Source organism: Lachancea thermotolerans (genome assembly GCF_000142805.1).
Source record: "Lachancea thermotolerans CBS 6340 chromosome E complete sequence".
In the NCBI taxonomy this organism is placed as follows: domain Eukaryota; kingdom Fungi; phylum Ascomycota; class Saccharomycetes; order Saccharomycetales; family Saccharomycetaceae; genus Lachancea; species Lachancea thermotolerans.
In genome coordinates this window covers 1,100,991-1,123,639 of record NC_013081.1, presented here as the reverse complement: position 1 = coordinate 1,123,639, position 22,649 = coordinate 1,100,991, and the positions used below count along the sequence as shown (strand labels likewise).

At 46.0% G+C, this 22,649-nt stretch overlaps 10 protein-coding genes across 10 annotated transcripts; 7 read left to right on the top strand and 3 right to left on the bottom strand.

Annotated features, from left to right (window-relative positions):
* Window positions 1-70: 70 nt before the first annotated feature.
* On the top strand, window positions 71-895 carry GPI2 (phosphatidylinositol N-acetylglucosaminyltransferase; the record flags this gene model as incomplete). Its single annotated transcript, XM_002553980.1, has 1 exon — window positions 71-895. One exon carries the CDS (start codon window positions 71-73, stop codon window positions 893-895), a length of 825 nt encoding a protein of 274 aa, XP_002554026.1.
* A 58-nt stretch (window positions 896-953) lies between these two features.
* TAF5 (chromatin modification protein) lies at window positions 954-3,221 on the bottom strand (the record flags this gene model as incomplete). Its single annotated transcript, XM_002553979.1, has 1 exon — window positions 954-3,221. The coding sequence occupies one exon, from the start codon at window positions 3,219-3,221 to the stop codon at window positions 954-956; it is 2,268 nt and encodes a 755-aa protein (XP_002554025.1).
* A 1,617-nt stretch (window positions 3,222-4,838) lies between these two features.
* On the top strand, window positions 4,839-6,851 carry GCR1 (transcription regulator GCR1; the record flags this gene model as incomplete). Its single annotated transcript, XM_002553978.1, has 1 exon — window positions 4,839-6,851. The coding sequence occupies one exon, from the start codon at window positions 4,839-4,841 to the stop codon at window positions 6,849-6,851; it is 2,013 nt and encodes a 670-aa protein (XP_002554024.1).
* A 378-nt stretch (window positions 6,852-7,229) lies between these two features.
* YTA6 (putative AAA family ATPase YTA6) lies at window positions 7,230-9,377 on the top strand (the record flags this gene model as incomplete). Its single annotated transcript, XM_002553977.1, has 1 exon — window positions 7,230-9,377. One exon carries the CDS (start codon window positions 7,230-7,232, stop codon window positions 9,375-9,377), a length of 2,148 nt encoding a protein of 715 aa, XP_002554023.1.
* Window positions 9,378-9,805: 428 nt separating this feature from the next.
* UBP16 (putative ubiquitin-specific protease UBP16) lies at window positions 9,806-12,064 on the top strand (the record flags this gene model as incomplete). Its single annotated transcript, XM_002553976.1, has 1 exon — window positions 9,806-12,064. One exon carries the CDS (start codon window positions 9,806-9,808, stop codon window positions 12,062-12,064), a length of 2,259 nt encoding a protein of 752 aa, XP_002554022.1.
* A 206-nt stretch (window positions 12,065-12,270) lies between these two features.
* Window positions 12,271-14,092, top strand: BEM1 (phosphatidylinositol-3-phosphate-binding protein BEM1; the record flags this gene model as incomplete). Its single annotated transcript, XM_002553975.1, has 2 exons — window positions 12,271-12,279; window positions 12,443-14,092. The coding sequence occupies 2 exons, from the start codon at window positions 12,271-12,273 to the stop codon at window positions 14,090-14,092; spliced, it is 1,659 nt and encodes a 552-aa protein (XP_002554021.1).
* Window positions 14,093-14,361: 269 nt separating this feature from the next.
* Window positions 14,362-19,281, top strand: KLTH0E12496g (KLTH0E12496p; the record flags this gene model as incomplete). Its single annotated transcript, XM_002553974.1, has 1 exon — window positions 14,362-19,281. One exon carries the CDS (start codon window positions 14,362-14,364, stop codon window positions 19,279-19,281), a length of 4,920 nt encoding a protein of 1,639 aa, XP_002554020.1.
* Window positions 19,282-19,378: 97 nt separating this feature from the next.
* Window positions 19,379-19,762, bottom strand: KLTH0E12474g (uncharacterized protein; the record flags this gene model as incomplete). Its single annotated transcript, XM_002553973.1, has 1 exon — window positions 19,379-19,762. One exon carries the CDS (start codon window positions 19,760-19,762, stop codon window positions 19,379-19,381), a length of 384 nt encoding a protein of 127 aa, XP_002554019.1.
* Window positions 19,763-20,078: 316 nt separating this feature from the next.
* On the top strand, window positions 20,079-21,626 carry MUK1 (guanine nucleotide exchange factor MUK1; the record flags this gene model as incomplete). Its single annotated transcript, XM_002553972.1, has 1 exon — window positions 20,079-21,626. One exon carries the CDS (start codon window positions 20,079-20,081, stop codon window positions 21,624-21,626), a length of 1,548 nt encoding a protein of 515 aa, XP_002554018.1.
* An 8-nt stretch (window positions 21,627-21,634) lies between these two features.
* Window positions 21,635-22,615, bottom strand: BTS1 (farnesyltranstransferase; the record flags this gene model as incomplete). Its single annotated transcript, XM_002553971.1, has 1 exon — window positions 21,635-22,615. The coding sequence occupies one exon, from the start codon at window positions 22,613-22,615 to the stop codon at window positions 21,635-21,637; it is 981 nt and encodes a 326-aa protein (XP_002554017.1).
* Window positions 22,616-22,649: the final 34 nt, after the last annotated feature.

The window sequence follows — 22,649 nt, the reverse complement described above, 5'->3', positions numbered from 1 at the left end:
TCTTGGGATCACTTCTAGGATATAGTTCTATCCAAAATCAAAATATATACATGGCTTCAACCGCGAGCATATGACAAAGCCATGGCAAAGACTTCTCTGGCTCAAACAGGACTATCCTGATAACTATACAGACCCCGACTTTCTAAATGAGGTTGCCAAACTTCAAGAAGCGCTGTCAGAGCCCCAGAAAACTTCCAGCTACGCTCAGGTTGTTATTGATTTCTCACTATTCTACCATCGTATCTTAAACACCGGACTCACGTATGTGGCCTTCACGCTTTTGCACTTCTACCATTTCAACCCAATCTATTTTACTATTGGTCTCACATCTTTTGCATTCCTCATCGCAATTATCTACCACTATACCACAGTGCAGATCAAGTCCTCCTTAATAATCATTTTCACCATGTTGATACTATCACCAGTTTTGAAGTCCCTTTCAAAAACTACATCTTCAGATTCGATATGGACGATATCATGTTGGCTCACAGCATTCTATGTCCTGTCAATATTTTTGCATACCGACTCAATCACTTCTACTAACATTCTGGTCGCTAACGTCGCAGTTTTAGCATCAAGACTTGAGTCGACAACAGACGTTTTTTGCTTTTTGCTAATTTGCATAGAGATCAACATTCTACTGCCCTATGTTGAACAATCGTTGCTAGCACGCAACTATAACTTGACCTATGCGATAACATTCTGTCTCGACAATCTTGTAGCATATTATTTTGTTGCAAAATGTCTAGGATGGTACTATGTCTTCATCTTCGGAATGAGTGCCATTACATTTGTGCTAGTTTTGCCACGCTACTTCATTTACTGGCAAAGGAACTACTACAAAAGCGATCCCTACTTATGTAGATGGGATGCAAAGAAACCCGTCCTCGATTAATGCGCGAAAATTAACTTATACAACAGATATACGCATAGTTTGTATTCCTATACCACAATTACTCCCGAAAGGCGCCACCTGCAAGTACTAAGTTGCTTCTGGTGAATTTCACTTTGAAGACAGGTGTTTTCTTGGTGTAAAAAGATGCCACCAGATCGCTTGTGGGAACGATGGTCCTTCTGCGACCGTATTCTTTTATATCTTGGTTCACTGAAGTCGTTACGTCTCCAGAAAAACTTGTGAAGGGCTGTTCAGGCTCGCTCCCGGGTTCTGCAGTAGATTTTTTAACGTCCCACACCCTTAACGAATGGTCTGCGCCGCCGGAAACAAGGACATGCCCCTCTTTACTGTACGAGAGAGAGTATACGGCATTCTTGCCGTGTCCTCGCATTTGTTTCAGCCTTTTCCCTGTGCCAATATCCCAAACATTGATTATTCCATCTTCGCTGCCTGTGGAAAGCCACCTGCCATCAGGAGATACTGCAGTTGCGGTTACCGGGGCAGTATGGCCAAGGAACAAACGAACTGAGTCGCCAGTACTCATATCCCACATGCGACAAGTCTTGTCGCTAGAACCAGTAAATACGTAGGTGCCGTTAGGGTGGAAAGACACAGTGTCAACGTCATTCAGATGACCCGCAAAAATCCTCAGCGGGTAGATGTGATCGCAAGACCAAAGCCTTGCGGTCTGGTCATGGGAAGCAGTGGCGAAGTAGTGGCCGAGAGGCGAAAATGCTACGTCCCAAATTGGATGGTTGTGGCCCTTGTAACTCACAAGAGATGTATAAGTGTCAGTGGACCACAAACGCACGGTCTTGTCTTCGGACGCGGAGAGAAGATAACGGTTATCTGGACTAAAGGCTGTTGAATAAACCGTACCACTATGCCCAACAAGAGTGGCGTTGTTTGAGCGTTCGTCCTGTTTCGATGGTAGCTTGCTACTGAGCGGCTCGCCGTCTAGTGACCAGATTTTAACTATGCTGTCTTGAAAACCGGCAGAAGCCAGCCGCACATCGTCGCTGAATTCGAGCGAAGTCATTTCAGAGTTCGTATTGTGGAATGTGTACATGCAAACACTGGGAGCAGATGACTGTAGGTTATCCAGACGGATTGCATCCCGAGATTCTCTAACTTTCTGGATCTCGAGCTTCAAATCTAACGCAGTCTTTGATGGCAGAGGCAGAACATCGCGGGACGGCGAATCCATAAACGGGTCTTGCTTGCGATCTTCCTTCTTGTCGGCGTCGGCAGCGGCAGCGCCTGCCTCTTTTTTGTCGTCCTCAGTAGCGGACTTTTCATCTCTTGATATTTTATTCATTTCTCTGAATTCTTCCACTAAACTGTTTTGCTTGTGCTCCCCTCCCTGGTCGTCGCTCTGTTCGTCTTTCCTTTGAAGTTCTGTTTCGACTTCCTTTGCAAATTCCTCATCAATAGGGAATCTGCCTAGCTTGACGGGAACAGAGTTATGAGACTCCACATCCACTGCACCGGCGGACACGTCTTTAATGCCGTCAGTTAAGGTTTCCTGAGAAGTTATTGTCTCCACAATGTTCGGATCAAGATTTTGGTTGATGATGCTGATGAGCAGAGACCCTCCCACACTCTCATTTTCATTCAAGAAATACAGCAACAGATTCAAGGTCGTACGGGAGATAGTGACACGGTACTTGTTTGATTGGAAGCCTTGAGCCAGCTCGTTTTCCTTGATATGGTCTACAGAGTTGACCGAAAAAAGCTTGTTTATTTCGGAAGCATGGAACGCCTTGTAGTCAACAGAAAACTTGTCAAAAAACCGGCGGGCTTGGATAGGATCTTTGGCCACCAAAGTCAGAAACACATAGATAAATATTGGGTAGATTATCCTTGTCAGTTCTGGCTTGTACATGTCCAGCGAGGAGTCAACCCAGTTTTTCAACATGGAGTATGCCAAGAAGTAATGCCTTGGGGAATTGTTCGCCTGTTGTGACACAAGGTTGCCATCGGAGTCCCTTTTGACATTGACTGGATTGGATACAGGTCTAGCTCCCTGGGACGACGGATCTTGGCCAGGATCTGGGAACGCGCCTGTTGCGGTGTTCCCAGGTGACTGCTTATTCTGTGGAGTTAACGTACGCGAGCTTTCGACCCTGAGCATCTGTTCTGTACGGTGATACCCCTTTTTGTTCAGGTATTCCAAAACAATGCGGTTAAGGTCTGCGGCAGAGAACGAGCCGGGTCTCGAGTTGTTAGCGCTGGGAGGAGTCTTCGCATTCCCGTTTGCGGGCTGCGCTCGTACGCTACTGGGCGTCGTAGTCTTGGGCGGCTGTTTTTGGCCCTTCTGAGACATCCTGGTGGCCGACGTACTTCTTTATGAAGGATTGTTCTTGACGTTATGGTGGTGAGCGACCAAGCTTTAATGATGAATCTCAATACTCATTTCGTACAACAGTATATTGTTCACCTCGATTACCTTGTAAACGGATTCGCGGCTTTGAGAGGCTTTCAGCTACTTCAAAAGCCACGGAATATAGTGTCGAAGAGCATATTCCAGCTCTTTAGGTATCTCGGAGCCAAACTCGGCGCTTGGATTCGCGCTTATTTATGGCTCTTGCCTCAAGACGCTGGAAGTTTAGCAAGTGTCTAGGTACGGAGCACTTGAAATTACTGCCCCATTAAGGTCGTGGCCGGTGCCCTTTCTATAGAATGTTAAGTGCGGTTCTATGTGTTGTTTGTTTATTTTCTGTTCCATCTCATTGTTACGAACCAACACTGCGCTTGAAACTTAATGGGCTTACGCGCTTAAAAAACATAAATAAAGCGCATCAGTACACTTCTGGGCGAATTGAGGTTACAAACGTAAAGAAGCCGCCTGGTGGCTCTAACCCGTTGAACGCTCTTCATACTGAATCACTAGTCATACTGGGAATTCAAGTAACGAATTAGAGCCGCCCTCAAAAGAATCAAGGCAACATTATTCCTACGAAAGAGCCCGGCCGCAACTCTACGCTCAGATTTAGTTCGGAAGCGTTACGCAATTGCTACTCTAATAACCTACAGTAACGGCGTACTTTGAAATTCGCGCGCGTCGCAGCTCATGTTCTTTACACGAGCCTTCAAATCTTGTCAACTTGCAGGAACAGCGAAAAATATGTCAAACCCCAGGCACTCAGCTACTCGTAAGCTCCGCGCGCCAAGTGCTGTCAACTACCAAGACGAAATGGACCCTGCGCTCTGCGCTCCGCCCGCAAGCTTTGTGTCACCAATGGCTAATTCGGCCCTTCACCAGTCTTCCAACATCTCGCAACGAGAGACAACTGCAAGGCGGTTCTCTGCGGCTGCATGAGCATACAGTTCAGAAAAGCTGCTAAGGCCACAAGTTTCCCCGCCCCAGCGCAACAAAACATCGAAGACGCGTTCTGTAGGAAAAGCCGGTAAGGTTTTTCTCCGCCTTGCCCTCTGACGTCCCATGGGCTACCCCGGAATTTCTTCACCGCACTCGCCGTGTTCCGCCTGGAGCTGTAGGCATGTGGGGCCCAAAAATCCTACTCTTTGAGTTCCTTTTTTATGACGACAACAAACTCGTTTCTAGCACCCTTGCGGTCTGCTAGTCACTGCCACTCACGTTCGCCAAACGTGGCGCTTTCGTCGCTAGCTGTTCCTTGCCAACGTTCGGCTTCCACTATGCCGAAAATTTCAGAAGCTGGAGTCGCGCGGAGATGTTAGCTTCCAGTTTTGGAAGGGAAAAAAAAACAAACCCATGGCATCGACATTTAGAGTTGATCACCAGGTGCTAAAGGAAGAGTGTAGCGCTGGAGCAACGTAAGCAAGGCGAGCACGAATCCGCCGACGTTGTCAAAACACTTATATGGTGAGGAGGTGGGGCACGAGAGGAAGATTCTACTGGGGAAAAGTCACGAACGCGGGTTCCAAACGTGGCATCAGCCGGAATTCTTAGTATCGAACGATGAACTCGACGTCAATGGCATCGAGACCCAAAAGTGGGTCGAACTCGCCGCTGGTGGTCGGCAACAGAAACCAAACACCGTCGCCGCGGTCGAGCACGTCAGAAATGAGCGGTAGCGGGAAGAACGCGCACAGGACAAGCCTGCTGCCGCAGCTCTTCGCCAGCCCGCAGCTGAACATGAGTGTAGCGATGCAGTATGTACTCCAGCGCTTCTTCGAAATCCAGGACGCGTCGCTGGCGCAATCGCTGCGCGCGGTGGACCTGATAGTCGACCAGACGTACGCGGAGTCGCTTTCGCTGCGGCAGCTCAACGACTCTTTCTCCAACAAGCAGTACCGGTACTTCAACACCGTGTCGCGCAACAAGCAGGTCTCCAAGTGTCCTATATTCTGCATCGCGGCGTACGCGGCCGCAAGGTGGGGAGACCACAGAAACGGCCTGTCCATAAGGTTTGAGGGCTTCCAGAACGTGCCTCTGCTAGGTGATACGAGCAGCTTTGCCGCCCTGGCCGCGAGCCAAGTGGCGGGAGTGTCGCCCTCCCCGGACGAAGAGCCTTCCCCAAGCTCTGTATGGGGCAAGGAGAAGACGGTACGCACGCTGGAGCCTCCCGAAGATTTGATAAACTTTGTCTTTCCATGGCTTCACAACCTGCAGGACGACCTCGAAACTAAAGACCGTACAAACTATAATCTGCACTCTCTCTGCGAGCTCTTTGAGTACTTGGCTCGCGTGCTAATCCAGGACCTAGCATTCTTGAGCTGCACAAACGAGCTTCCCTCTCTTCTTTCCAATATTTTGGAATACGTACCGAAACTGAAGAGCAGTAGTGCCTTTCAGCAATTCAAAAGCGAGATGCAGCGCCAGATCAGCTCGCGTACAAAGCAGAGCGAATGGAGTGACCGGGTCTTGTCAAGAGTTGAGGAAAGTTATATCGAAATTTCGAGAAGGTTTGTCCTTCATAACCAATCGTTATCAGAGGAAATACGGGAACTGAAGTCTGAGCTGCGGTCCATGAAGCAGCTGATTTCGGAGCTTTTGAGTTCCCAACGGCAGTTTACATCCTTCAATATCCCTAACGGCGCCTTGTCTGCGAACGGTCCAAACAGCACTGGGACTATGGGCTCCGTGGAAAAAAACGCACTTCCTACAAACTTATTCAACAACTTGGTCACCTCAGGTGAGGATCCAGCTCAGACAACGCCATCCTTGGCCCCTATAAACATGTTTCACTCGCTAAGCAGTTCTGCCGTCCCCGAGACCCAAAGAAGAAAACTTCCTCTGCCAAACCATTCCGGCTTTTCGCCGCCCCCTATAGGCTCGCCATTCAAGAGATTCAAGTTTGACGATCCTAAATCCAACCAGCAACAAAACAATCTAAATGCAACTCTAGACTCGCTGCTCTCGAAAGCTGCCGTGAGCCCAAGACTTGCCGTTCCATCCCTCAACAGTGGTCCTGTTTCCTCACAGCTTTCTCCTCAATTTAGTTCCTCAGACGCCCACACGCAGCTGCTGCTGAAGAAACCTCCAACTAGCTCTGTTCTGAGCGGGGGCTCAACACACGAGGTCTTCAAGTACAAACTGTCCAGAGAAAACAAAACAATTTGGGACCTGTACACAGAATGGTATGTTGGGCTCAATGGAAAACCCTCCATCAAATCTCTGATAGACACATATGGATGGAGAAGGTGGAAAGTTAGTGAGGATTCCCACTTCTTCCCAACACGTCGTATTATAATCGACTATATCGAAAGAGAGATTGATCGTGGTCTTAGAACAGGCAGGTTCCTGAACACAGATCGCGAGGCCATGAGAAAAGTGATCACTGATGACCTAGAAAAGTTTCGCGCAGCCAACGGCCTTACTCTCAACAGTATTTCAATGTACTTCCGGAACCTAACTCGGAAAAATACCGAGATTTGCATCTACGATAACTTCCAGGACTGGTCGATAATGCTGATTGATGAGGAAGAAAAGAACAAGTACTGCAAACGCCAGCAAAATAGTGGGGCTTGATGCCAGTGATAATTTTAATGACATTCAATTATATGTAACATTTACTTAAGGAGAAAACAAAAGAATTTGGGAGGAAGCCGTCTAATAGATAAGAAACAGGCTTGCGCGGATTTTGGGCTCTAATTACAAAATCAACAGCAGGTTTCTCTACACGGGCAAGTTAGGCTTTGAGGGCAAAACGCCTTCCAAGCTCGCCTGAGGTGGGCTTTTTAGGTCCCACTAATGTGTATATACTCTCAGCCGCCCATATTTGCCCTTCAATTTTTCGGATACGATGATCTAGTTTAGCAAAAAAAGATCATCATCTCAGCGAGGTATAGTCAAGGTGTAGAGGACAGCCGGGAAAGCTTCCACGAAACTTTACGCAAGCTCTCAAAAATGCCTCACGCAAAGTTTGTTGTACCAGCTAACCTGACTCTCCGACAGACTCTAAACTTACTGTTGTCCATTGTTGACAACCAGTACCGAAACTGTCAGGAGCTGAGAGAAAAGGCTACCGGCGACCCCGCAATACTTAAGAGGCTTCACAAAGCACTTTCCGAGGCGCTTGCATACCTGAATGAGGGGTTCACGCAGATAGAGAATTTTTATAAGGTGAAAAGTGTTTTATCGCTCAAGAGTCCCGACGTCTTAAATATTGTGAATGACTTGAGAATACTTGACCACGACCTAAGGGAAAATCAGAAGGCCACCGAGGACCAATTGGTATCAGGGCTCGACGAAAAGAACCAACCTCTCTCTGTCTCGAATAGCCACTTTTCTCTATCAAAATTACTGAAGAAGACTAAAATCTCGTCGGGCCGTAAAGAGGAGCTGAGAAGAAGCGAAGAAGAGAGAAAGGCCAAAGAAGTTGAGGAATTGAAAAAGCAGAGGAAGCTCGAAGAGGCGCGCGCTTTGGTGGAAAAAGAGTCTCAGGATAGGAAGGCAGAAGAAGAACAAGCGAGGGCTTTAGAAATGGCTGTCAAGCGGCAGGTAGAAAAGGAAATGGCTACAAGGGCAAGCTTGGAGCGCACTTCCACTGCACAACGGGACAAAAGTCAGAAGACAGAATTTGAGAAGCCCCAGCGCGCTTTTGAGCGGACGTCCCTCGACGTTAAGCGCTCTCCAAGAAGATCTGCGGATCAGATGAGAAGGCGTAGCTTGGATGGCGGTGCGAGAAGCAAAAACGGCTCTGCAGGATTACATGTTCGCCAAGGTTCTGATACGGGTCTTTCTGCCATGGGAAATGTGAGCAAGGCCGCCAACCTAGCATGGTCTCAGATGAAACCACCATTGGGTAAGCCAAACGCCAGGGTCAAGAAGCCTGTAGTGTTAACTGATGGGGGCCAGTCACATACTACAAAGACCAGATACGAGTACATCAAGCCTACTATCAAGAGGCCTAGCATAAATGTCCCAAGGAAGGCTTCAGCGCCAAGAAGAGAAAACTCGGAGGGGGCTAAGAGCCGCGAGGCTTTAGCTCGAAGCAAGTCACCTAGGTCTCCAGAATCACCGGCACAAAGGTCATTCTCTCCTAGCGCACGGTCAGAAAAGTCCATGACCCCCGATTTGGACTTATCACCACAAGAGAAGAGACTCAAACACGTAATGGAGACTCTTGAAGGCGTGGATCCAGAAGCATGTCAACACATCATTAATGACATCTTGGTAATGGGCGAAAAAGTTTACTGGGATGATATAGCAGGCCTCAACAGCGCAAAAAACTCGCTAAAAGAGACTGTTGTTTATCCCTTTCTCAGGCCCGATCTCTTCAAGGGGTTACGTGAACCAATTTCTGGGATGCTGCTTTTTGGTCCCCCAGGGACTGGAAAAAGCATGATCGGTAAAGCAGTGGCTACCGAATCTCGGTCTACCTTCTTTAGCATAAGCGCGTCATCCTTACTTTCAAAGTATCTCGGTGAGTCAGAAAAACTTGTGAGAGCGCTGTTTTATCTGGCAAGAAGGCTTTCGCCGTCAATCATATTCATTGACGAAATCGACTCCCTTCTGACGTCCCGGTCTGACAATGAAAATGAGTCGTCAAGAAGAATCAAGACAGAGGTTTTAATTCAGTGGTCTTCTCTATCTAGCGCCACCGCTAGAGAGAGGGAGGAGGGAGACATAGAAAGTGGCAGAGTGCTTGTTTTGGCTGCCACTAACCTTCCATGGGCGATCGATGAGGCAGCACGTAGACGTTTCACAAGAAGGCTTTACATACCGCTTCCAGAGCATGAAACGAGAGTTGCTCATTTGAAAAAGCTGTTACTACACCAGAAGAACAATCTAAGTGATTCGGATTTTGACGTGATTGGAACCCTCACAGAGGGTTACTCCGGATCCGATATCACTGCTCTAGCCAAGGACGCTGCAATGGAACCTATTCGCGAACTGGGGGATCGGTTGATAGATGTTGACTTCAGCAAAATTAGAGGCATAAATTTGCAAGACTTCGAAAGGGCAATGCTCACTGTTAAGAAAAGCGTATCTCCGGATTCTCTTCAAAAATTTGAGACATGGGCATCTAACTTCGGTAGCCAGGGAGCTTAAAAGGAAATTATATACTTTTATAAAGATTTTATTGGTCATTTCAAAACAGTCAACTTGATCAACAGAGCTGACCTTCTTGTCAAGTAAGAAGGCCAGCTTTTTTTATTTTAGGCGCAGTATGGTCAAAGATCGCGTCACTAAACCGCGTAATTTTTCATGGAGAGCTCAGAACGTTTTTTGCATTGACGATTTTCAAGGCCTCGACTAAATGAGATGGGTTTACCTGAATAATACTCGCTCTTATTCCATGTATGTTTTGCTCGTTTTAGAAATGTCAATCGAGAGGATCGATGGAAGTCCTGTCTTCGTCGGCTTTTAGTGTGCTAAATGATCACATGACTTTTACGTCACGGAAAACAGTTCTCCAGCTTTTATCTTTTGTTCCTTCCGTTCCTATTAAAACAAGAGCCACGGAAGCATTTCAATGAATGAACTTCATCACAAGGAGCAGTTCAGGCTTTTACAACAACGGCAATACTAGTTGGATTGAAGAGATATTTGGAAAGCATAACAAACAGCTTCAATACATCGGAATCGCCGCAGCTACCGCACTTTCGTTATACGTTTTAGCACCAAGCTTCATAGGTGGAAGGAACGACGAAATGTTCTCTAGCTCAAAAAGAAGTGACAAATATACTACCGGTTTGATCAATAACCGAAATGATTGCTTTGCGAACTCTTCCGTGCAGGCATTCTCTTCATTACCCAAGCTTACAATGTACATGAATGACCTCCTCAAGCAAGTTCTATTTATGAAATCACTACTCGATCGTAACAATAATGGCGAGGAGAATGATTCAGAAGAGGAACTGGATCCACTGCAAAACTCCGAAGTCTCCAACGGAAGGTCGAATTCGCTTGAAGGTTCGCTCGCCCCCGGGCATTTGAGGCCTAGCCTTCAAGGGCTCAACCCGCGGGATAACTTAAAGGGCGCATCCTCTACTGCTACAATCACAACTTTATCCACTCTTGAGGGAAGCACAGATGGTAGAGGCCACGGTGCCGGGATCGACACGGCTGATGCCTCCGCGGCACAGAGCACATGCGAAAGTAGCTGCTCTCGAGAAGCTGGCATATGTTCCGCCTCCAGCAACGAGATCCCGGAAGTTCCTATGCACGAGGGTCTTGCTCAGATGATGTACCAGTTACAGCAACTTGTCACCAGCAGCACTTACGTGTCGGTGTGGCCCTTTCTGCACGTCCTTGAGCTTATCTTCGATGCCAAGATCTCATCAGGTCAGAATGACGCCCATGAACTGTCTCAAGTAATCCTGGAGACATTAGAAAAAGAGAACCTGAGAGTCAAGAAATTTGTGAAAGACCAACCGCTCAACGTGATTATCCCTGACTTTCCTGTTAAAGGGTCTCTAGCAGATCATTTAATTTGTCTGAATTGTCAAGGTTCTTCTAAAGTCAACATGCATCCTTTTACAATGTACTCTCTGCCGGTTCCACAGGAGCCATCCGCAAGTCTTTCTGCAATGATTGCCGACAACCAAACAGAAACCATAGATGGGTACTCTTGCCTGTCGTGTAAAATTAAAGCGATACTAGCGAATGAGGAACAAAGAGGCTCCAAAGGAAATTCAGATGAGGAACAGAATATCCTGGCTACGCTTTCCAGAATAATATCTGAAATTTTCATCAACGATGACCTCTCGGATGAGCTGACAAACTACGTCAACAACTATAAGAAGGATGGATGCGAGACGAGCAGCATCAAGTCTAGGATTGTTAAGAAAACTGTTGTCACGGAGTCGCCTGAAATTTTGATTCTACACTTATCGCGTTCTGTTTTCAATGGCACAAACTACACCCGGAACTCCTGTTATGTGAATTTTGATGAAGAGCTTCACACGCAAGAACAAACCATTGAAAACAACAGGTGTGTCGGGGTAAAGCCCATCAAATATAAGTTGAAATCTATGGTCAAACACCAAGGCACACACTCTCAGGGTCACTATGAATGCTTTAGGCGCAAGCCAGACCTAGTTAAGGACTCTTTGTCTGGCCAAGTAGTGAACAGGTCCCCGACCATTGACTTCGGGCTGGACTCCAACCGCGAAGCAGCAAATGCCTGGAACCTTTCAACAAATCATTCATCCTCGGACGTCTCTTCGCTATCCTCTCAAAACTCTGAGACATCCTCAGTCCCTTTTAGAACAGTATTCCCAGAGTCAACTCCTGGCGCGTCTGCTTCGCCGCCTGTTGTCGACGATGATGATTACATTGTGGGGCACCAAGATTCAAGCGCATCCAATGCTCCTAGCAGAAAACCATCTAAACTTAAAAAGCTTACCGGATTTCTTTCGCGGAGGTCGTCCGTGGCCTCGGCGGCGCCTGAAAGTAAGGCCCCCCCTAGTAGAAAGAACTCAGTTTCCGTTGCACTGTCAGACACTGCCCCGCCTGGCGGACGCAGCAGAATGAACAGTGTCGTGTCAACCAATTCTTCTGCTTGGGTTTCTTCTTCGGGTGCCGACCTAACCGAGACAAGCACTAGTGAGCAAGACGAGCCTAGCACAGTCATCAAGAGAAAGCTTAAGAAGATAAAGAGTGTTTCTAAGTTTCCTTTTTGGAAGATCTCTGATACCGCTGTCAGAGAAGCCAAGGAGATGGAAGTTCTTGGACAGACAAAGTACGTTTACATGCTCTTTTATGAACGTGTAGACGAGCAACCTGCGCAATGACTTTAAATAGAAAGTGGGTACACTGTACATGTTTCAAGCATTTCGAATCTTGCTCCTTTTAGGTTCTCAACCGCATCGTAAAACATGATATTAGATTATTCAAGGAAAGACGCCATGAGTTTTGGTGGTGGCATCTCACCTGGAGAATTTAAGGTTTATCGCCAACAAAACCAGGAAGCCAACAAACAAGCGTCAGCGGCAACACTATGTTGAAGGTATGTGTTAAGATGAGATCACCTCAATAGAAAGCGGAAGGGAGTTCAAGGCTTTTAAGTAAATATTCAGATGCTTCACTGCAACTTGAGTTTAAGTGAGTGAGAACATTCTTGAAGTGAAAAGAACTTCACTGTGGTCGACTGAATTACTAACTCAACGAAGGGTTTCAAACGTTCAGGAAGAGACAGCGGAACGAAAAGCAGGATCACCTCTGCCGATATTTCAGCGCCGACAGCAGACAATAATAATGTGGTCAAACATATTAAAACTGTTCCCTTAAGGTCTGCCTCTTCAGCGTCAAACAACTCTGGGAAAGGGCCAGACAAGATAATGCCCGTGGAGAAGGTTATTAAGGCGCTGTATAACTATCAAGCTCAATCGCCCAAGGAATTATCTTTTGTCAAAGGCGAGTTTTTCGTCGTCCAGGCTGAGGACAAAGAATGGTATGATGCATTCAACCCTCAAGACCAAAGAAGAGGCATGGTGCCCAAGAGCTACTTTGAATCTTTTGCTAGGGGTGGCCCAGAGTTTAACAATGGCAACGGGGTTCCTTTAACACAACATCAGCAGCAGTTGCCCGTTAACTCCAGTTTTATCTCACAAAGATCTGGCTCATTATACGCCATTGTCCTGTATGACTTTCGTGCTGAAAAGTCAGATGAACTTACAACTTACGCTGGGGAGAATCTTTTCATTTGCGCCCACCACAATTACGAATGGTTTATTGCTAAGCCAATTGGCCGCTTGGGAGGTCCTGGGTTGGTTCCGGTGGGTTTTGTCAGTATAATCGACATTGACACTGGCTACGCGACAGGAAATGAGACCAGCGAGGATATTGCTTCAGTTAATTTGCCTACGGTACAAGAATGGAAGAACAACGTTGCCAAGTATAAAGCAAGCAACATATCACTGAGCTCACCCGAAATTCAGAAACAGCGGTCTAATTCTCACGGGAGCTCGTTACAACAACAGTATCTCCCTAGCCGCAGCTCCTATCTTAACTCTGCGATAACGCACGCAGCTGTGGACTCTTTTTCTCTCGAAGGAGACAAGTTTTGGTTTAACGTAATTTGCGAGCTTCCCGATGGCAGAACCCGAAGCCTTAAACGATATTACGAGGATTTTTACGATTTACAGGTAAAACTTCTCGACGCATTTCCTGCCGAGGCTGGAAAGTTAAGAGATGTTAGGGGCCAATGGACAAAACGTATTATGCCTTATATTCCAGGTCCTGTACCGTACGTCACAGATTCAATCACAAAAAAGAGAAAAGAAGATCTCAATATTTACGTTCGTGACTTGATAGCGCTCCCAATGCATATTTCTCAATGTGATATGGTCAGATCTCTCTTTACCATCAGAAATAACGGATTTGACAAAGAGTTCACACAAGAGCCTACTATGACTCTAAACCAATTCCCTGCTACTTACGAAGATCCGCAACATTCCAGGGCGGGATCCAGGAAAAACGATGATTCGACCTTAACAGGCGACGATTTAAAAGTTTACGAAATGATGAACGACCTTTCGCTAAAGAACTCCAAACCTCACTCCAGGCCGCCAAGTGCCTTACCTCCTCAACTTAAACCAACAAAGATAAAATTTTATTATAAGGACGACATTTTCGCGCTACTACTGGATGCAAACATTACATTCATTGAACTTCGCGACAAAATCTCTCCTCGTATAGAAAGTCCATCTTTCAAGCTTTTTGTTAGGCTCAATGATTCCCTGGGCGAAGAGGTCACAGGCGATGCACAGGTTTCGGAGGTAATTCAGGGCAAGCTGAAAATAGCGGTTCAAGATGCCTAATTAATGTGTAATATAAGAACGTAATACTTGATTGGCATATGGTCTCCCACAGGCGTGACACTACTAATGACTTTCATCTCCACACTGCTCCACTACTGCTGCATCAATCAAGCTAATATGTCTTGTTTTAGGCCAACTTTCGCTTTTTTTAATATCTCTAGTCAAGATTACCTAAACTCGGCGCCTTCAAGTTTTCTAAAGGAATGTTTTGGACCCTGCAATTTTGAATTGAAAACAAGAACATCAACAAAGCCAAAACCGAAGGCTTAATGACTTCCATTGACTATGAGACACTAAGAACGTCCAGCAATAGCCAGATCGCGGAGCACTTTTTAGCCTTGAAAGAATGCGTGTCAGAGGTAGTCATTACTGATGAGCTTTTTACAAGGATACGGCGCGGATACTTACCGCCATACATTTTTAGTATATGGTTGAAAGTGTCTGGATCTGCCTACGTGGCAGAGCTTGCTGTCGAGCAAGAATTTTCGGTGCTCGTTCGCCGTTCCGGTCTTAGGTATTTAGGATGGCTGTTGGAGCATGCAGACTATCAAGCAGTACTGGATAACTTTGGTAGCGTGTCGCAGATGGTGACGCTTTTTGAAAGCTTGTCCGTGGAAGATGTTAAGGTTCTTTCGAGATCCCTTTCCTCAGGCAGCCGGCATAGCTCGCCACAATCTAAAAAGTGGGTCAGCGAAATTTGTCTCTCCTTGCTAGCCACACAGGGACCCGATGCGCGTCCCTTAGCGGATTCCTATTTGCCTATGCTCTCTGTTTGTTCGGAAGAAGATGTTTCGAGGCTGCTGAACAAAGACGTGAAACTTGATTCCTTTTCCTCACGCCTCCTGCTTCTTCAACACACCGCGCTCTTTCAGCAGCAAGTGTCTGACGCGCTTTCAAGAAATGTCCCGCTTCCTTCTTACACCGAAGACTTACTCCACCGCCTCCCACACGGAGTCAAAAATGAGTTAGGCCTAACACCATCGATGGAGTTTTCGATGAATATTCTCCGCCAAATCACTAACGAGACAAAGCATTTTGTCAAAGTGAAGGAAGAGTTTTTCTTTACAACCTTGGTTGAACACCTGGCGAATCGTGTTTACAAAAGTGATGGAGGATCTGACAAAAACGGCCTTATGCTTAAGATCCTCGAACATGTCGCCAGCTTTATTTCGGTCAGACCAAAAGCAGCTTCTAGAATTTCGTTTAACCGCAAGGGAAATGTAGGCTGGCTTGCAGTTCAAACTTGGTCCCGCTCAGGCCAAGACATTGAACAAACTCTCAAAGCTTTTATTAAAGCTCAAAATCTTGCTTCTGAGCAAGGCTTAGAAAGCTATAGAGAATCTTTTCAAAGGCTTGCAGTGAATCGGAGGTTACAATTCTTAAGGATTATACTCGAGTCGCTGGGCACCGACTTGGACTCGGTTGAAAGCTTAAAAAATTCCAAAATTAAGCAGTGGCCGAGGTGGCTTTTTCAAGCTCTGAAGAACCAAGAAGCGTCTGGCCTACTTTCGCGTTTAATGACTGCGAAACCTGGCTACTTTCTTGCTCAAGCTTTTCATTACCCCTACCAGGACAAAATAGGCCATATATGCGATTTTGATCTACCTGAGAATAGTTCTTTACATGAAGATCTTCTATTGACGATATTGGAGAGGGGCACAAACGATGCCTTGTTGAACGCAACAAAAGCAGCTGGTGATCAGATGAGGAAAGCTGAAAACTCCCGTGAGCACGAAGATCGAGCAACATATGCGAAGGGGGCCCTGTATTATGCGATGGTGAGCGGGTCGTTGCCATTGCTTCTTCGCACAATTGACTGGACAAAGCGTTTTATCAGAGATCCCTTCGTAATGCCGTGCTTGGTGTCTGAAGATGTTGTTGAGCGTACAGAGTTCGTCGATATGCTTGTCGGAATCCCAGCTATTAGGCCGCTTGGAAACTTGACACGTTCGGAAACCATAAAAAATGGAGCACATATTGCTAAGAAGGCGGTCGCAGAGGTTCCTCTGGTTCGCAATATCCTTTTCAGCCTGTTATCGCTCGCCTTTTCGGCCTTGAGGGAACCATTTTTCAATAGTTACCACTGGCGGAAAGTGCTCGACCTTCCTGTACGAATTGCGCTCTTGCGTATCGACAGGCTCCAGAGATTCAATGATATTGATCCATCTGATGGGAAAAGGCTGTTAGACGCCATTAAAGATATAATGCTTGAGTTTGAAAAACGATGCTTAGAATTGTCTGACGACAAACTCAGCTACGGTAGTGAGACATGGGTTAACAGTGCTTTGAAGCGTTATCCGCTTCCAGAGGGCCGTGCTGCGAATCCAGTGACAATTTCTTTCTTAGATGACCTTGCAGAGTCTAGAGACGTAATCTGGCGTAACCACCGTGTTAGGGAGAATCCTGAGATAGCTTCTTTACTGCCGCCTTATTCTTGTGGGCTGCCGCTCATCAAGCATCTTCAGCCCTTTCACAGAATAATTCCGTTCACGTTAGACCTCGCTTCAGTTGAGAACACCGAGTGTCCGCCATACATTATGTCCAGAGCTAAAGAGCTGGTATTTATGGATGGCAATGTTGCGCTCTCTGATTTTCCCAAGGACGAAGAAATGGCAAAGGCTATCCTACCCTTCTTTGATTCCTATGCGTTAGCATTGCGAGTCTACATAATGGGGATTGTGAACACTGCAAGACCGACTGCCATATTAGAGGCCTGGAACCATGCGAATTCAAGCTTGACCTCGCCAAAAATTGATCAGGGCAAAGCCCGTGAAGAGTGGGGCCATATATTTCGTGGAGCCTTAGGAAAAAAGGCACTGGACGTGCTTGGAACTCTGCTAGTCTACGACCCCATCCTTGCTTTACCTTCCAAGGACGAGGTCCAAGGCCAGTGTGAGTGGGACCCACTAAGTGCATGTCCTCCATATGCGAAGGAAAGAGAAGTTACTCTTACGACCATTGGGTGGTTCACAAATACGTACATCTCTTTCTCTCAAGGACAAATGCGTTCGCGTTTGAAAAATTCTCCATTGCGGGGAGCACCCCCAAAGACTGTAATTGGCTATTCATCGCCCATATGGCACAATTTTAAACACATTTCATGGACGCCGCAGAATGAGGCAAACATCATATCTGCTGTTTTGTATCTTGATGCGCAATTTAAATCATCAAGACGCATTTTGACAGAGCCTTACCCATCAAAATCAGAAGCGCGATATCACGCAATGTTCCTAGGCGAAACGTTCATGTCAAGAAGGGATCTTTCAAATCAGTCCGCCGAAAATGCCCTTGCCGAATTGTTGAAAATGGTTCCTCCAGGCTTGCTCAAGGCCTTGACAACTAATGCTGAGGAATCGCTAAATTCATTAAGCTCGTCGTCTCCTAAATTTGTCGACAGGGAGCGAGATTTTTTTGTGCTGCTTAAACTCTTGATGCGTAGCGACCAGCCCGCAATGGCCGCATCTTTGTGTGTCGAGACGATTATTGGTCACCCTGACGCGAGTTCCTGGCACCGTCAGCTATTATCGGCCGTAATACTTCACCGTTTACCTGCTAGAGAAGCTTCAAAGCTTTTACAGCACTTTTCATCTAGCATTATAACTGCGCTCGAGGCTCAACAGAATTCAGAAAGCAAACTAAATGATCTAGTCCCCAGTACGTTAGTCAAAATAACAACAATAAAGTTCCTCACAGAGCTTTTACGTGGTTCAAAGTTTGTCAGTCTCTCTTTCACAGTAGATATTTTATCAAGGCTGATAAAAGGCGCTAAACATATCGATATTCGTGTGGCAAGTCTCAAATCCTTGCTTCAAGTGCTCTACAGCTGCAGGAGAGATAATTGCAGTTCGGTTGCTGAAAAAGTCTTAGAAGCCTTAACATCCCTGGCACGCGCTGCTGGTGCGTTCAATGAGGTAAAACAAATATCAGAGGAGGAGTGGGAAAAGGCCAAGGTTGATCAAAAACTTCCTGCGCCATTCGCCTCAACTAATCTTCCCCCTATTATGTCAGAGCTGGTGTCAGCGGCTAAGAATCTACCGAAGGATTGCATCGTAACACAGGGCTCTTTCATGAACAAAGTTATTGTTCCTATGTTTGAAAACTGCCATAAATCGCATGTTCAATGGATGCAGATTTTTTGCCACAAATATGGCATCACGGAGCTGGAAGGTAGCTTGCCTATTGTACCAGTCAATCTTTGTGCTACTATTGACCTTTACCACAAAAGCCTTTTGCATTATATGCCAGCCAGTTGGTTTTTAGGTGTTCATGAGCTGTTTATGTTTTCACTTTGCCCGCCCGCCGCAGTGCAAGCTGTGAACCGTAAGATATCCAGCAGCAAAACTCTCAAGAATGGCCCAGATGGTTACTGGTTGCGTCATTACGGCCAGCTACCCAGTTTCAAGCTTGTAAAAATCCTGGATGTATGCGTCCCGCTGGAGAGCTCCAACAGTGTCACACTGGAGATTATTCAGGCTCTTGTGCTAAAGGAAGCAAAGGCTATTATTCAGGCGTATGATGAGGCAAGCGTACCATGGCAAGGCTTAGTTACTTCTCTAACTTGCACAACTGACGGCAAGAATCAAAGAGAGCGGTGGTCCAAGCAGAAAAGACCGGTTGTTGAGCAAATAATATCTTATATCGAGAGCATTCGAACACCACAGTGGAAGATGGATGTTCACCGCAATCCGACAGTTCTTCCATCAACCCTCCGCTTAAACCTCTCGCTCATCAAGTTTCCAGAAGCATCATCGGAAAATAAAGACGATGGGCTTGAAAAGTATAAAATCCTGGCAAGGGAGCTACGGGACTTTATCGAAGTTCACATAATTGGAGTAGACGAAACTCCATATCATAAGCGATTTGAAATTCTGAAACTCCATGTCCTCAAAAGGGTTAACAGAGGTGAAAGCGCAAAAGTCGCGAGTTTTCTCGGCAAAATCGCAAATCCGATCAACGCAAGGCTTTGCGATTATCTTCTTATCGAGTTGATTGATGAGCTACTTCTATTTACACAAAAAACTCTTCAAACGCCTTCCAATGTGCCAGAAGGGCTAGGTGAGATGATTATTCAATGGGCTCAATGCGGTAACGAATACGTCCGCGGCTTTGGGCAGGCATGGATTAAACGCAAGAATCTGCCCTGGCTCAAGAGAATGGCCGAACAACGCACAATTCCCCCACTACCTTAATCTAGCCTTCACACTTTCGTATTAATGAATTCACTGGATTTTAGTATTTAATAGTTATTGAACGGTATAGCACGATATGGAGCGAAGTGAAAATCTATCAGTCGACAAGCATGGGCTCACAGCCGAACTCATTCCACTCATGACCTTGATCATTGTCAACTTCCATTGCTGAACCTGACCGGGCTTGGAGCCATATTAGCCAAGCCTGGTATATCAATTTAGCGCCGTCATACCACTTGATCACTTTCAAGCGATCCTTGCGAATATCGTCCCAGATACGGTCATAGAACTTCTTATCTGCTTGATTTTGCCCACTCACGACTTTCCACACTTGATCTGAATTGGCTTCAGGGACAACTCTTGTAGTGGTATTGTCGGAAATGCTGAGATTTTGCAAATCTTCGATTAGTCTGAGGCGCTTGTAGTTAGCTATGCCAGTAAAGTCCGGACTATGTGGTCGCTTGATTCGGAAATTCGGCATTCTTCGAGCTCTCAAAGGCGTAAAGTATCAAACATGCCAGAACGACTATTCTTCCTGGAAAACCGCTAACTCGCAAGAAGTTATTGATCGACCTAGGTGCTTGCCTTGTGTTATTTTGAAGGCTTCGAGCCCTCTATCAATGTTGTATATACACTTTTTTAAATGCTCTTCGCATTTGCTAACATGATCTAGAAATAAATGATTTTGGAATGCATCTTGTGATAATATAACTCAAGCGAATGCCCTCAAGACCTTGAACTTCCTGAGGCCAAAAATCCTTATTAACTAGAAACCGAGGCTAGAAGACGGCTCACAGATGTTCCACACCCCTCCTATAAACGAGTCGAGGTTTGACAACGCTCAGGCGATTAGGGAACCGTACCATATACAAGTCGACTGTGCGTCCCCTGATTTGGCGAATCCTCCAAATGACAGTAGCAGTTCATTGTCCAAAGAAGAAATAACTGCTGAAATATCACAGATCAGGCTTCTACCTCCTGAACTTTCAAGATTAATTGATAACTTCATCGACGATCTCAAGCAGCCCAAATATTTGAAACCTTTGAATGTGGTACAATTATCCGGCCTGTTCCAAAGTTTTTACGCTAAATTCGACAAATCATCTTTCCAATATCTGAATAGACTGAGCGACACAAATAGCAATTCGAATTCCTTTCTTAGTGCTCGCGAGACACTTAGCAGCGGTATTAGCGGTATCTTCAACAGAAGCAGAAGCAGCAGCGATGCTCGCAAGCGATCCTCGTCGCTTTTCAGCACAGACTCCGCGAACGGAACAGTGCCTATGTTAACTCCTGAAGAGATTAACAAGCACCTCCGGACCACGGAGTTGAATAACCACAAAGTTGAAAAATTCTTGGAACTTTGTGAACACGATGTGTTCAAGAAAATCCTTGAGGTCGGAACTTCAGTTCCAGGAACGGTATCGAAACCTGACCGACCTCAACGCACCCTCAAGGTCACAAATCTCTTCAAAAATAGCCCAGAGTTCATCGAATTCGACAAAGCTCTTTGGGAAAAACTGCTGGTCCTCTCAAATATGTCAAAAAGCGGGAGGCTTGACTTAGTTAATTTCTTGGCGATACCAAAACAGGAGTTAGAGCCCCAAGAACTGGCAGCGCATTTAGACAAGATGGTTTACGGACCTCTGGCACCTTACGAAAAACTACAGAACGTGATCAAATTGCATGATGAGATGACACAGTCGCTGAAACATCTCAGTAACGATGATTTTTTATCGACCCTCATTTATCTGATTATTCAGACCCCAATTAAGCATATTTTCCTGAACCTTCAATTTATTAAATTGTTTCGTTACAACAAGAAGCTGGTTGAGAAAGACCTGTACGCACTTACTAATTTGGAAGCTGCACTCAAGTTTATAGAGGGCTTGACTGTTGACTCTTTGGCCACTGAAGCGCAGGACCTCAGCAGAGGAGAGAGGCGTATTTTACAGATGGCAATTTCTCAGAGAATCGCGATCCCGGATGTTCAGGTTTCTCATGACAGCTCGGCCCAAAATCATCCAGGGTTACCCAGGAGCAATTCCTACAAAGAGTTCGAGGGCCTAAAAACAGCTCTTGATTCTTCATTACGCAATATCTTTGGCAAAATAAGGTCTTATACACCTCCTGGTGCACCTCAGCCCGTTCCAGCTAACGGAAATGATTGCCCGGACAGGCTGAACCCCTCAGAGTCGTCAGAGAGTGACACTAGCAAAAAGATATTGCCAATTCAAGAGTCCTGGAAAGAGCTGCGTAACCGTGAGTTCGAAGACTTGAAGCTATACGAGATGAAACAAGTATTTGAAAACTACCAAAAACTTGTGGATGCACTGGACAGCTAGGTTTGCTTTTATATAGCACACAGCCGGTCAACTACTTTTTCTAAAGCAGACGAATCGTATCCCCGATCTTGCATTGACGACAGATATTTCTCTTTGATAAGTACGCCCAGGTCCTTCACTTTCCTGCGCGTGTATTCCATAGACCCGCTAGTGCCCTCAAGGTAACTAACAAGGCGTTTTTTGAGAGCGTCATCATGGGTCCTTTGTTTGAGGATATCCCATACAAGAGAGTTTCCATTCAAGCTTCCATGCTTGATGCCGTGTATTATGGGGAATGAAAGCTTGCCTTCAGAAACATCGTCAGCAAAGCCTTTGTTTTCTATCATTTTCGCGTCTTGAAGGTTCATAAAATCGTCTCTTATTTGGTATAGAATCCCTAGCAGGTTGCTCAGAGGAACAAGAGACTTGGCACCGGAAAATGAGGGCGAAAAGACTTCCATGAGTCTGACAGTTAGTCTGAAGAGACCACCGGTCTTGTTCATTACCATGTTAAGATATTCAGGTTCTGTAGGCACCATAAAACAGTCTCTCCAATATATGTCCAAACCTTGCCCTCGATGCAAGTCCATCATCTCCTCATTGAAGATAATTAGCAGCTTGTTCAAGGAAAGGTCGTCGCAACCGTTTCCGAGTTCTTTCAAGCATTCCATAGCGTAGAAATACATGTAGTTGGCTGTGTTGATGGTCATGGGCACGCCGTACACCAGGTGAGCGGCCTTCAGACCACGGCGCCATTCTGAGCTATCCTCGATATCATCGATCAGCAGGCTTGATGTATGCAAGGTCTCCACCAGCTTCGATATAATCGCGATTCTGTGATCTGGGAGCTCGTAAAACGAGTTGAAAATCTGAATCAACTCGGCGCGAAAGTTCTTGCCAGGGGAAGATGTGAGATAATCGAAAGGACGTCTCAAGTTTGATTCCTCTTCGGACGTCCAGTGTGGAGCTTCATTCGCGAGTTCTTCTATCAGGCTGACGCTTGAATGCATTGTGCGCGAAATGCTCTCGTAAGGAAGTTATCAT